Source organism: Morchella sextelata (assembly GCF_020137385.1).
Source record: "Morchella sextelata strain SCLS chromosome Unknown scls_9, whole genome shotgun sequence".
NCBI classification, from domain to species: Eukaryota; Fungi; Ascomycota; class Pezizomycetes; order Pezizales; family Morchellaceae; genus Morchella; species Morchella sextelata.
In genome coordinates this window covers 97,069-109,115 of record NW_025408624.1, presented here as the reverse complement: position 1 = coordinate 109,115, position 12,047 = coordinate 97,069, and the positions used below count along the sequence as shown (strand labels likewise).

Sequence of the window (12,047 nt, the reverse complement as noted above, 5' to 3'; positions counted from 1 at the left end):
TGGTTGTTGAATGATGGAGGCGGGTTAATTTGGAGCGGGTAAAGAGAGTGTGAAGGTTGTTGGTGATCCTCATAGGGTATTACTCGGTGCGAATGGGACTAAAAAAAGGGATACTGCACGTTACTAGTGCTCGACTTTGTTAAGATTACAGATTTTTCAGCATAAAAATCAACAGTGTTTGATGTTCTTTCAAGCTTGTATAGACTACATATATGTACTTTACTTTAAGGCGATTATTGAAAAACCCTTTATATATTATAGATCTAGATGTTTTTATCCCTAAGCCCAATATCAGCAACTAGGAGCCGTCCAGACCTCGGCGGCAGTCGAATCCTGATTCGCCGAACTACACTCAAAACCTCCCTGAACTTCAGAGGAATTTGATGAGGGATCCTTACTCAATTAATTGGAGGTTCTATGGTATGACGTGACTGCGATATTAGTGATGGATACACAAGTTGTGAGACCCCGAGGAAACTAGACTGTTGTCTTGACCTTTTAAGACTTGCTTTAAAGAACACGAGACGAGACGAGACGAGACGAGACTTTGAATGGTCTGGTCTTGTCTCGTGCCCATCACTATGCGAGACGCGTTGCGACACCGCACAGGTTTTGTCATAGAGTAATGCTTAGGTATATAGCTGGTTTATAGGTTTTTTGGGCGGGTTTGTTGAACGCTGCACTGCTTAGGTATTCATATCACCATGATGAGTGTGATCCGCGACACGGTCAATCGTTCCTTGCTGTGCTAACAACGACATGCTTGCGTAAGGATTCTATTAATGCAATGGCCTAGTTAAGTCAACTGCATGTACAGATAGAACGCGATTCCTACTGATTCTAGATATATAAAGTATTAATATTCTTGTCCGTGCAGCCAATCATTGCTCGGAATGACGCTAGGATAACATTCCTGACCGGCGTACTGTACCACGTTACTCGAAGGTCAATGATACCTCCTCCTGGTACACAAACGGAAGATCCTAACAAACTGACGTGCATTTCCACGGAGTCGATCAAACACCAAATCTGGCAACTGTCCTCCATCCCTCCCGTCATCCTATCTCACTCGGCCGCCGCGCGCAGGGGTTTATCTTTTCATCCCACACCACCCGGCCGGTAAATGGTCAAGGAGCCGCCGTCGTTTTCTCGAAAGATAGTTATCTAAACCTGACAGCTCGCTCGCTTGCTCGCTATCGCCCCGCAGATTTGATTTGATGATAACGTTTTCTTTTGTTTCGAAGTTTCTGTGACGACGTCTATGACGCTTGAATCCTGAATCCTGTACTCAGAGGTTCGGAATCGCGTAGCTGCTCGAGTAATTTGTATTTACCCCCCTCCAAGATAGTCGATAAGGCCCGCCATGAGACCAGTACTGGCAGTAGGTACGTCGTAGGGACACTAAGCCCGGGTATCTCGCGGGGCTCGTATCCGCTAGAGCTCCGTTTTACCCGCCGGCAGGCATCTAGGGTAACCGCCAACCTGCCCCGACGGCCGTAATAACCCTAACCCACGCACTCAAACGCCGCACCGGGGGAGAACAAGCTTTCTCCCGAGACTCGGCTAGCCACAGTTGGCGGTTACGTAAGGGTGGAGTCTGGGCCCGCAGTTCCTCTCGAGTAACAGAAACCTCAGGAGGGATTTCTCTCGAGTAATAGAAACCTCCGGAGACTTTCTCTCGAGTAATGGAATTCGATCGAGTAATCCTTACATGACCCAGCTGCGGGCGGATGCGAGCGCTGTGGTCCTTTGCTCCTTGGATTGTGCTAAATCATACGATACCACGCGGTGTGCGGTTATGAGGTGCCTTTTGCGGGTATGGGGAGGCTGCGATGAATCAGGTACCTCCCAAGTGTAGGTACGATACTGTGAAAGTAAAGGTGTCCACTTTGTCGCACGAATGAACCAAGATGATGTTTTCACATGTGCAGGCACATGTACTGTCCTCTAGAGTACAGCAGTCAAATATATAACTCACAGGTCTGTAGCAGGTCAGGTCTATCTATATAATCCAGAAACTGAAGCAATTGCAATCCAGCTGAGCACGGCGTTCCCCGGCTATCTAGGGGTAAATCGGCCGGTTGCGGCATCCATAACCGATTGGTGTTCCTTATCTTATCGATAACCTCAAAGGTTAAACCACCAGCTTCCCCTTCCCTTCCCTTCTGTCCGTACGCATAGATAGGGATAGAGAGGAGAGATAGCTGATCACTGAATTGGAGTGGAGGTACATGTACGGGTGCAGTAGATAGCGGCTTCCTTTGGTGGTTACACGCAGATTGGCATGTAGAGTACATACTCTGAGTCTCTCTGTGGTAGGTCTGATACTCTATTTTACCCTGCACAGAGGTCCATCTCTCTGGCCTGCATCCCCGTTACATCCCGATCCTTTTTCGGGAAGCGCATCTGACAACCATGGATCGCGGGTTCAAGGGACGAAGACCCTTCCTTCTCATGCTCTCTTGGCTAGCCGTATCGCGCTAGTCTACCTAGATTAGGCTAGTGGCGCTAGGTGAGAATTAGCTTTTGATGGCTGATTTTTCTCTCTTTTTCGCCTTTGCTTTGTTCTGGAAGAATCGTGGACCCTGAACATCTTTTTTTTCGGTTAACTGGCGTCCCTAGGAAGGGTGTGCGGTGGTTTAAAGGGGAGCTTGGGGTGTCTAATGCGGTTAGGAATGTGTCCGGGTGGGGAGAGCTCTGAGTGTTAGCTTATCGGGCAGTCTAGTTTTTGTTATCAGTGAGATCTTTTCTTAGCACAAGGGGAATACCCCGGAGTTAGATCAAAATGATTACCCCGGGGGGCTTTGCCGCAGTATTTCCTCCTTTTAAATATCCATTTTCCCTTCTGGTTTCTTCCCTTCCGTCTTCCTTGGTCCTCTTCTTGCTCCTCCATCTCTCAATAAGATATATAGACCGCCGTATCTTCTCTTGTGTCCTACCTGTCACATCACATATCAACAAGCTTTCTCATAATGGCCCCCCATCTTGAAACCCCGATTGTCCCACTATCAACCCTTCCCACAGAGCTGGACCTCAGCATCTACGAGCTCACCGCTCCTCAGGAACTTCCCACAGTTCTCTGTTCCTCACGTGCCATTGTTTCCGGAACACTCACACCTGCAACTATTCTGATCTCCCCCACCACTGGTAAAATTCTTCGAATTCATACCTCTGTCCTCCCGCGTAGGTCGTTTCCGCCAGGAACCCCATACCATGACTACTCCCCTCTTGTAATCATGCCAGGTCTCGTGGACGCACATGTGCATCTCAACGAACCCGGTTGGAGGACCGAGTGGGAAGGCTTTGAAACCGGAACAAAAGCTGCGGCATTTGGTGGTGTCACTACCGTTATTGACATGCCACTGAATGCGATTCCCCCGACTACTACGGTGGAGAATCTTGAGTTGAAGAAGCAAGCAGCAGAAGGACAGTGCTGGGTGGACGTTGGATTTTATGGCGGTGTTATCCCAGGAAACCAGGATCATCTAATTCCTCTCGTTGAAGCTGGTGTGAGAGGCTTCAAGTGTTTCCTTATTGACTCTGGTGTAAGTCTGACGCAATCCTGCCAACCACCTATTTCATGTTAGCTAATACCGATAAATCAATAGGTTGAAGAATTCCCCTGCGTCAGCGCGGAAGATGTATCAATTGCGATGAAGACCCTCTCAACGTCACCAACAACATTAATGTTCCACGCCGAGATGCTCCCACCCCTCTCCCCATCTCTCGGAGACTCTGTTCTCCATGGCGATCCCCCACTCGCTCCCGCTGGACCCCTCGAATCATACTCTACCTTCCTTGCCTCGCGCCCTCCTGCTTTCGAGACATACGCTATCGAGGAGATCCTCTCACTTGCACATGTAGCGCCTGAGTTACAACTTCACATCGTGCATCTTTCCGCCGCAGAAGGAATCCCACTTGTCCGCAAGGCAAGGGAATGCGGAATAAAGCTAACCGCGGAAACCTGTTTCCACTACCTTACGCTTGCGGCCGAAGAAATCGAGGATGGAGATACCAGACATAAGTGCTGCCCTCCTATCCGTGAAGGTACCAACCGCGAGTTCCTCTGGGATGCGCTCAAGGAGGGATTGGTAGAGACGGTTGTCTCTGACCACTCACCGTGCACACCTGATTTAAAGATGTTGAAAGACAACGGCGGCGATGGTGATTTCTTCAAGGCATGGGGTGGAATCTCAACTGTAGGGCTGGGACTTAGTATCCTATGGACCGAAGGACAAAAGAGAGATGTATCCTTGGTCCAATGTGCGGAGTGGACCAGCTATAAGACAGCAAAGCAGGTCGGTTTGTTGGGGAAGAAGGGCGCGTTGGAGGTTGGCTGGGATGCGGATATCTGCATTTTTGACCCCGAAGCAGAGTTTACTGTTTGTTGCCCTTTACCCCTAAATATTTTCTGACGACAATCAACTAACACTTTTCTATAGGTTACCACCAACGACATGAAATTCAAAAACAAAGTCACCCCCTACGAGAACAAGACTCTCAAAGGCAAGGTCGTCGAAACATGGCTCCGGGGAAACAAGATCTATTCCGCCTCTCAAGGCTTCCAGAAGGCTGGGCCTTCTGGAACATTATTGTTGGAGAAGAGACGGTTCCCGAATTAGGGCTTTCCTATGTGAGAGCATCGTAATACTTTTCTTTTTTTGTCTGGCCGAGTTATCCTTTAAGGGAGTTTTGTGTGTTTGGGTTGCAATTTTTTCCATGAATTTTTTTTTTTGTTGTTTTGAGCCTGAGCTTTACTACTTGTTAGAGCCTTGTTCTTAGAGAGCGGTCGTGTTGAAACTTACCAGCAAGATCTAGATGTAATAGCTTAATGATATGATCAGATGACCCAACTCAAGCTTCGTTCTCTCTTCCTCTATCCACTTGAATATCCACTTGAATATCTTGATAGAACCATATCTGAGAAAGAAATCGGCCAGAAAGCAGGCCTGGGAGGCCCATTGACGGCCATCTACTAGTAGAGACGTTGCAAGATACATATATGTTGTCATCGGTAGTGGTGAGCACCTCACTCCTCACGATCTACGGCTGCATGCATGCCAAGGATCCGCGCTGAGCTGCTGCGGGGCTTAAGCGCTTGGCATGGGGCATGAAGGATCACTCGGGTGTCGCAGGCAGCTGCAGGGGGATCTGTAAATTATAAATTTAATTGTATATCAGTTATACTGGTGTGGTAAGCTTAATTGATGAGGTGGGGAAGCCTGCCCTCGGACTCTCAGGCTATATTTGTAGACTGCTTTGAGAGTCATAAAGTCAGTACAAGTAAAGCTGGGGAATATGGATCTGGCGAGAGAAAGGGAAACCAAGAACAGAGTGATCGATACTGGTGAGTGTATGAGCCCGGGAGTTTAGGTGTCCTCCTATCAGTGGGTAGTCTTTTGTCCGGCCATGTATACCAATGCAGCATCGAAGTCTGCTCGCCTTGGATTCACAGAATTAATTTATTGGTGTAATGTAGATTGTGCTGTGTTGTTTTGTCGGCCTATATCATGTTACGTCGCCGTAGTCTGTGCATGGGAGATATAAAGCCCTAAAGGATCGAAAGCTTTTTTTTTTTTTTTAATTTATGGCTCTGCTGTGATAGATGCGTACATGTACTTAAGTACACATAGGTCATGACACGTGTGGGAAAGTTGGCATTTCAGAATTTGATTTTATCTCTAGGACATTTGCCTTCAATCTGTGTAACCTTTAAGCACTTCTAGTCAAGTTTGTGTATAAATAGTTATGCAGTTAATAAACTGCGAATACATGTACTATTCTGCTCTTCGTCAAGGTTTAATCGTACTGCTACAATGCAAAAATCGTTCCTAAACAAAAGAAATAATAAACAATTGGGCTGCGTCAGTCATAAGCCTGTAATATCTACAGATCGCTCGTGAAAACGATTGACCCCGAATAAAAAAAAAGAGACCCTGTAACTGCAATCCCTGTGCGCCGCTGCCGAAGTAAATGTAGTAAAGAAAAAGAGTAAAAAGACACCGCCGCGCTAGTAAAACAAAAAAATAAATAGATAAGCAAAAAACTCCGGGCCAATCATTAAGTCAAGAGTGCCGCGCCGGCATTCGCACTTCTCAGAGTGCCATCCCCGAAAAAACCATTCCGGCTACTACAATAAGCGCCCCCGTAGTGGATAATTTGTGTCCATCAATACTTCTCGGGGAAGCGTTTCTTTGCGCTGCCTGGTCGTCGCTATCATTGTCATCGTCATCGTCTTCGAGAAGATTAGGGCAAAGGCGCTCCCAGGTGCTCTCTTTGTAGATTGCGATGTTGTATGGTTCCATACATTCGAGACATCTTGATCTGATTTAGTAAGGCGTTTGCGCGCAGGGGAAAAGGAACACATACGGCTCGATTGAGGCAGTAAAATTATTGTTATGACATGTACAGTATGCTTCTGTTGCAGTGATTTCCTGTGCTATGTCGAGTGTGTAATTACAGCTTGCGGCGATGAGGATAACCCCGTAGCACGAGGTAGTTTTGCAGACCTCGCTTCCGAAGTTTTGACCGGCTCTGGCTGTTATTGCCAGAAGGATTATTGTGAGGAGGAGCGAAAATGTGAGATTCTTCATCATTCAGAGTTGAGGTAGATGGGGTTGGGTTGAGAGGTTTGGTTGTGCTAAGGTTTGAGAAGGAGACTGGAGGAGCTGTCAAGATGGGCACGAAGGAACCAGGCACAAGGAAGAAGATGAGATCTAGGGAGAGATATATACTTATAATGTAGAAGATTCCGATTCTTATGAACGAGCTGACAGGGTCCCTATCGACACGCGCCAGCACAGATGGAAAAAACTGCTCGTGCTCTGGTCGCACAATGTGATTGGATCGTGTATAGATGTTTTTTTTGCAGGCTATGTGTAGCAGACGCCTCCAATATGATCGTCCACGGTAATGGCGCAAACTACCTACATGTACATACATACATGTATGTCCCTACACAGAACTGTTTGTTACTCTACTCTACCAGCTCGACAACCCAGGAATGACGTGGAAGAGCTTGCCAGCGATAGTTCAAGTGTTTTACCATTTCAAGGGCCTCTGTCTTCCACCCCCCTTCCTCCCCCCTTCCCCGAAAACCAGCCCGCCCGATTCAAACTTTCTTCGGCGATTGTTTCCCAGCACTGTTCTAGCTTCTCCGACACCTGTCTCATCATCCCTCAAGAGTACACTCCCGGAACTAACTGTGTCTCTGCACAGGCTCCCGAGATATCCAAGCGCCATCGCGATCTATCTCATAACAGTTTATTCTATCTTGAAATAGAGTAGACACGCTTAATTGCTCTCGTCTAAGGAAGTTGAGCTGAGCCTGCACATCATGATCCCGGCCCTCCAAGCTAGATTACGCGTACATCTATAGCCAATGCTTGGTATATCTTGTCTTGAGTCTTGACACTACAACGTCCATGCATCTATGGCCTTTTGTCTAGCATTTCTGCGTGCGGCTTCTACCAAGAAGGCTGGAAACCAGGGCCTAGATGAACACCCACTCCGCCCCGGGAGGCTCCAGTGGGTTGGACAAGGTATGCAGCTGCATGACGCTAGACCTGTTATGGCCATATAAGTGTGGCAGTGCAATGCTTGTCGTTAACGTCTGAGACATCTCCAGACTTTGAGTCGGAAAAACGGCTGTGGGTTAGGTTTAGAAGGTAGAACTCAGGTAACAGAGTCAGGTTCCCAAAAAGCTTGTCACTCTGTCAGCTCAAGCAATTCGGAAAGGCCGGAGCTTATGTCACTCGAAACTCGCTAGTCGGAGGCAACGTTGTACCGTGCAGAGATAAATCGAAGGACAACTCTTCAATATTCCGGTTTCTGAAACGGCAGGGTCGTTACTTATCCAAGATTGCTTTTTTTGGTGTGAGTGGAAATAACAATCAGCTTGCGTTGTTACAACACTGGGGCTTACATAGGAGTCATCAATTTGTATTTGAGGTGCAGATAAATCTGCCACGTTCCAAAAACGGCCCAACGGCTTTTCATGTCCAATGACCAATATAATTAGCACCTATGGCCACTTGTCTACCCTTGTGGAGGAACACTTACACACTGTTAATATCGGGGACTTACAGAATGTTGTGAAACAGAGATTACTATCGATATATTGTCATCAGAATTTAGGACGTAGTACACCGGCCACTAGTATTGGAGACACATTATGAGCATTACTAACCGGCGACAACCATCTCATCCGCAAAGGCTGTGCAGCTATGTATCTTGAGAAATCCAGTCGAGAGGAAATCCAGTCGAGAGGAAATCGTTATAACTATACAGTTAAAGCGAAATATTACCTCATGTGGCGAGTACATAACCAAATAGCCAGAGGGAATCAGTACTCGGGTACGAGGGTTAGAACCAGAACATGCAATGAGGTTATTTGTATGGAAGAGCGGCGCCACTCCATACAAATAATCCCTGTCTCTTCACTTGCATGTTCTGGTTCTTATTGCTTCACCCGAGTATGTGGTTTCCTAGCCCTGCAAAAACAAAAAATATAGGTGGAGAACCAGTACCCTTATGGGCGATCGCTCTTGATGGTGTCATTATAGAAGGGTTCTACTGCAATTTCTGTATTTAACTATGCTAGACGAAGATCTACATGTAGTCAAGGATGACACGGTTCCAAAGATTACATATATGAATTTTTGAGCGCCATCGGGAGTCTTGGCATGAACGAGTGATATCCTGTGTTTGTAATGGCCCACAGTTTCTTATGTTTGACAAGAAATACCACAAAATCTCTATGTTTCGTGCTGCGTAATGAAACTTCGTGTATATGATGTTTCTAATGTCCTAAAATGCACACATGTTTATACCATAAACGTGTCTTACACAAGCACCTGGCCCCCGACAGAAATCTCGTGAATGGAAGACTCCGATGCCATCAACTACATGTAGTACCGAAACGACGCCCAGGGTTATGAGAAATACACTTGAAGTACACAGAAGGACAGATTTAACCTGGGGAGTGTCTTGAGCTTACTAAGTACATGTAGCTATATATGAGCGGCGAAAGTCTATTGAAGACTGCTTGGGCGGCGAAATCGAAGCAAAGTCTTGGAATAAACGGCTCAAAGCCCAATAGAACACGCGTCTTCACTGAATCTTGCCAGTTTTGCGTCTCATTTATAAGGCCCGTTTATTTGCAGCATTGGCGTAAAAGGTGTCACTGAAAGCCGTTCTTCGACTATATAAACAGCCCCTTCCCCCCTCCGTATCTCCATCATCATTCAACTCTTCAATCTCAACACCAAGCATTACACATACTTTCTTCGCATTCCAACTTTTTTTAGTACTCAAAAGTCTCTATCCAACAACAATAATGTCTGGAACCAACAACTCCGATGCTCCTCCTTCATACTTCGATAAGGCCAAGGATGCCATGCATTCTGTTGTTGGCAATTTGACTGGTAGGTCCATATTTTCAAATCTTTCCTCTCTTTAAAATCCCTTCGCCTACTTGTGTTTAAGATACCAAGCTGACAATCATGCTTCAGGCCACGATGACAAAGAGACTTCTTCCAAGACTTACATCCCCAAAGTCTCCTCAGCTTGCACTGCTGTCGTCGAGAATATTTGTGGAGATTGTGAGGCTACAATGAAGTCTACGAAGGATACCGAGGGCTCTACTCAGAAGATTATCACTAAGACTATGAGGAATACCGATGGTCTTATCAAACCGGCCACTGAGGGGGCCATTGATATGGGCGGTGCCTGTAAGTCTAAGGCTGTTGAAGCCGGTGACGCTATCAAGAAGGTTTTTTCAGACGCCGAGAAAAATGTTGAGGCCTGTGACATTATGAAGAAATCTTCTTCAGAGGCTGGCAAAAACGTTGAAGCTTCTGACGCTATCAAGGGCGTTATTTCAAACGATGAAAAAGGTATATATAACTCAAACTCAAATTGAGTGCTATTATTAAAACTAACAAATTATTAGTCGACTCTGAGCTCGTTGACGATGCTACTAAGAAGGTCGAAATGAAGAAGGATGCCCACATGCACAAATCTTCGGCTGATTCTAAATTGATGGATGGCGCCTCTGATACCAAAGCCGAGAAGAAGATGGGTATCGAGGAGAAACCTGCCGAGAAGGCAGACCACAAAGCTTCCCACAAGAAGATGGACGACAAGATGGATCACAAGATGGACGACAAGATGGACGACAAGATGGATCACAAGATGGATCACAAGATGGACCATAAGATGGACCACAAAAAGATGGATCCCAAGATGATGGATGATGAGAAGATGGAGAAGACCCCTACTGCAGCTCACAAGATGGATGACGTTTCCGAGAACGCCGCTTGTGCCAAAGAGGGATCGTCTTGCGGCAAACTTGTTCGCGGTTTGTACATTATCAAACTCCTTTGATAACCAGAAACTAACAAGATATTCGCAGACCTACCTTCTCATATGCATAAGTATGATGTAGGAGAGGTGTGCTCCACGAACAGTTCCGCCGATATCGATATCGATACTAAGGGTAAGCCACATCTATCTGGTTTGGTTTAACGTTCCAACTCAGCTACTGACACTTTTATCAAGGCCGTTAGAAAAGCTACAATCAAATCGTAAATAGGTAATGTGGACTTGCAGGAGATGGCGTTTGTAGTTTCTGTTTGGCGCTACATCCGCTTGTTTTTAGTGGACTAATAATATAACTATGATAACCCTGCAATTGCATTCTTTATGAGGAAATATAAGCCCATTGGTGAACATCGTATACCAAAGTATGAGAATTGCTAGTGCTGGTCTCAGAAGACTGTTTTTTGAATTGGTCTTTTTGCTCTGATGTGTAAATTATGCGCGGATGTGATGCGATTTTGAGAACCTGTTGTGACCAGAATACATATATTCCTACACGTTGTTTCCTCAAGCCTTGTTGACATCACAACACCTCTTTAATGAGTAAAACAAAAAACAAAAAACAAAAAAAATCAACACCTCTAGCTGGATCGAGTGATAATCCATGAATGTCTTCCAATATTCTTCAAATTTCCAGGATGACGGGCGGGTCCTTCGGGAGTAAGAAATATTATATATATGTATTTCAAGCACATTATCTATCATTCAACTTGGTATCGCTGCAGTTTTGTATATAGAGCACGGGATAATTTCTCGGTGGTGGACGGCAAATATATAGGAAACCTGTACGAGTGGCACCAACATCTGCAGCTGGTATGGAAATAGCACTATGACTCCGGTACGTAGATCATTACGACTATGTTACTACTTTTTTCTTGATATGATTTATTGAAGATTATCCCCGAATGTGTATATTCCTGGATGGACTAGAATGCCGCTCGATGATTTGAGGTTTGTACGTACTCTACATACCCGTAATACACTGGGGATACACTGGTCTACTATGTATTTAATAATCGTACATCCATAGAGAAGCATGGAGATTCACAGATAGTCTATAAGTAATTTCTTTCGTGAAATGGCTCGCTCTATAATTCAATGCAGTGTAAGTACATTTATGTATTGTGTCTGTACATACAGCTTGTGATGGAGATGGTTTACTTTATGATATAGTATGTACATCATGTATGTATCGTTATTTGGAGCATTTCATAGAAATAAATCAAGCTTAAGGAGTTGTAGGTAAATGTACACCAAGGAAGAGTGGATTCGTGGGCCCCGGGGGGGGGGGGGAGGTGTGCCTTTCTACGGAATTAAACCAGTGTTTCGAAAACAATATATTTAACATTGGTCCCGCATGATTATAATGTACCGCGCCGCTCAAATTTGAGCACATGAATAAATGTAGATGTGTGATAGACGTATTAGAAAGTGGCAGGAAATCCATGTAAGCTCACTACACCTCCGAGGTATTCATATTTCCAATTTTCTGTGCCACCGTTTGAGGAATCCGGAAGCTTATGTAGTAGGTCCACCAGTAGTACAGGGAAATCTACCATCAGATCAGTACATAAATATAAATTATTAATCTTATCCGTGGATAGGCCGCTGCATGCAGTCCTGGCCTGCCTGCGAATCTCCGTGGCTCGAGAGGACAGAGCAATTTA

General features: G+C 45.6%; 2 protein-coding genes across 2 annotated transcripts; both read left to right on the top strand.

Moving 5' to 3' along the window:
* Nucleotides 1-2,972: 2,972 nt before the first annotated feature.
* H6S33_012729 (uncharacterized protein) lies at nucleotides 2,973-4,622 on the top strand (the record flags this gene model as incomplete). The annotated part of the gene is made up of 3 exons (XM_044844260.1): nucleotides 2,973-3,545; nucleotides 3,609-4,382; nucleotides 4,443-4,622. 3 exons carry the CDS (start codon nucleotides 2,973-2,975, stop codon nucleotides 4,620-4,622), a joined length of 1,527 nt encoding a protein of 508 aa, XP_044694438.1.
* Nucleotides 4,623-9,337: 4,715 nt separating this feature from the next.
* On the top strand, nucleotides 9,338-10,568 carry H6S33_012728 (uncharacterized protein; the record flags this gene model as incomplete). The annotated part of the gene is made up of 5 exons (XM_044844248.1): nucleotides 9,338-9,425; nucleotides 9,513-9,896; nucleotides 9,953-10,360; nucleotides 10,415-10,498; nucleotides 10,561-10,568. The coding sequence occupies 5 exons, from the start codon at nucleotides 9,338-9,340 to the stop codon at nucleotides 10,566-10,568; spliced, it is 972 nt and encodes a 323-aa protein (XP_044694437.1).
* Between the last annotated feature and the right edge of the window lie 1,479 nt (nucleotides 10,569-12,047).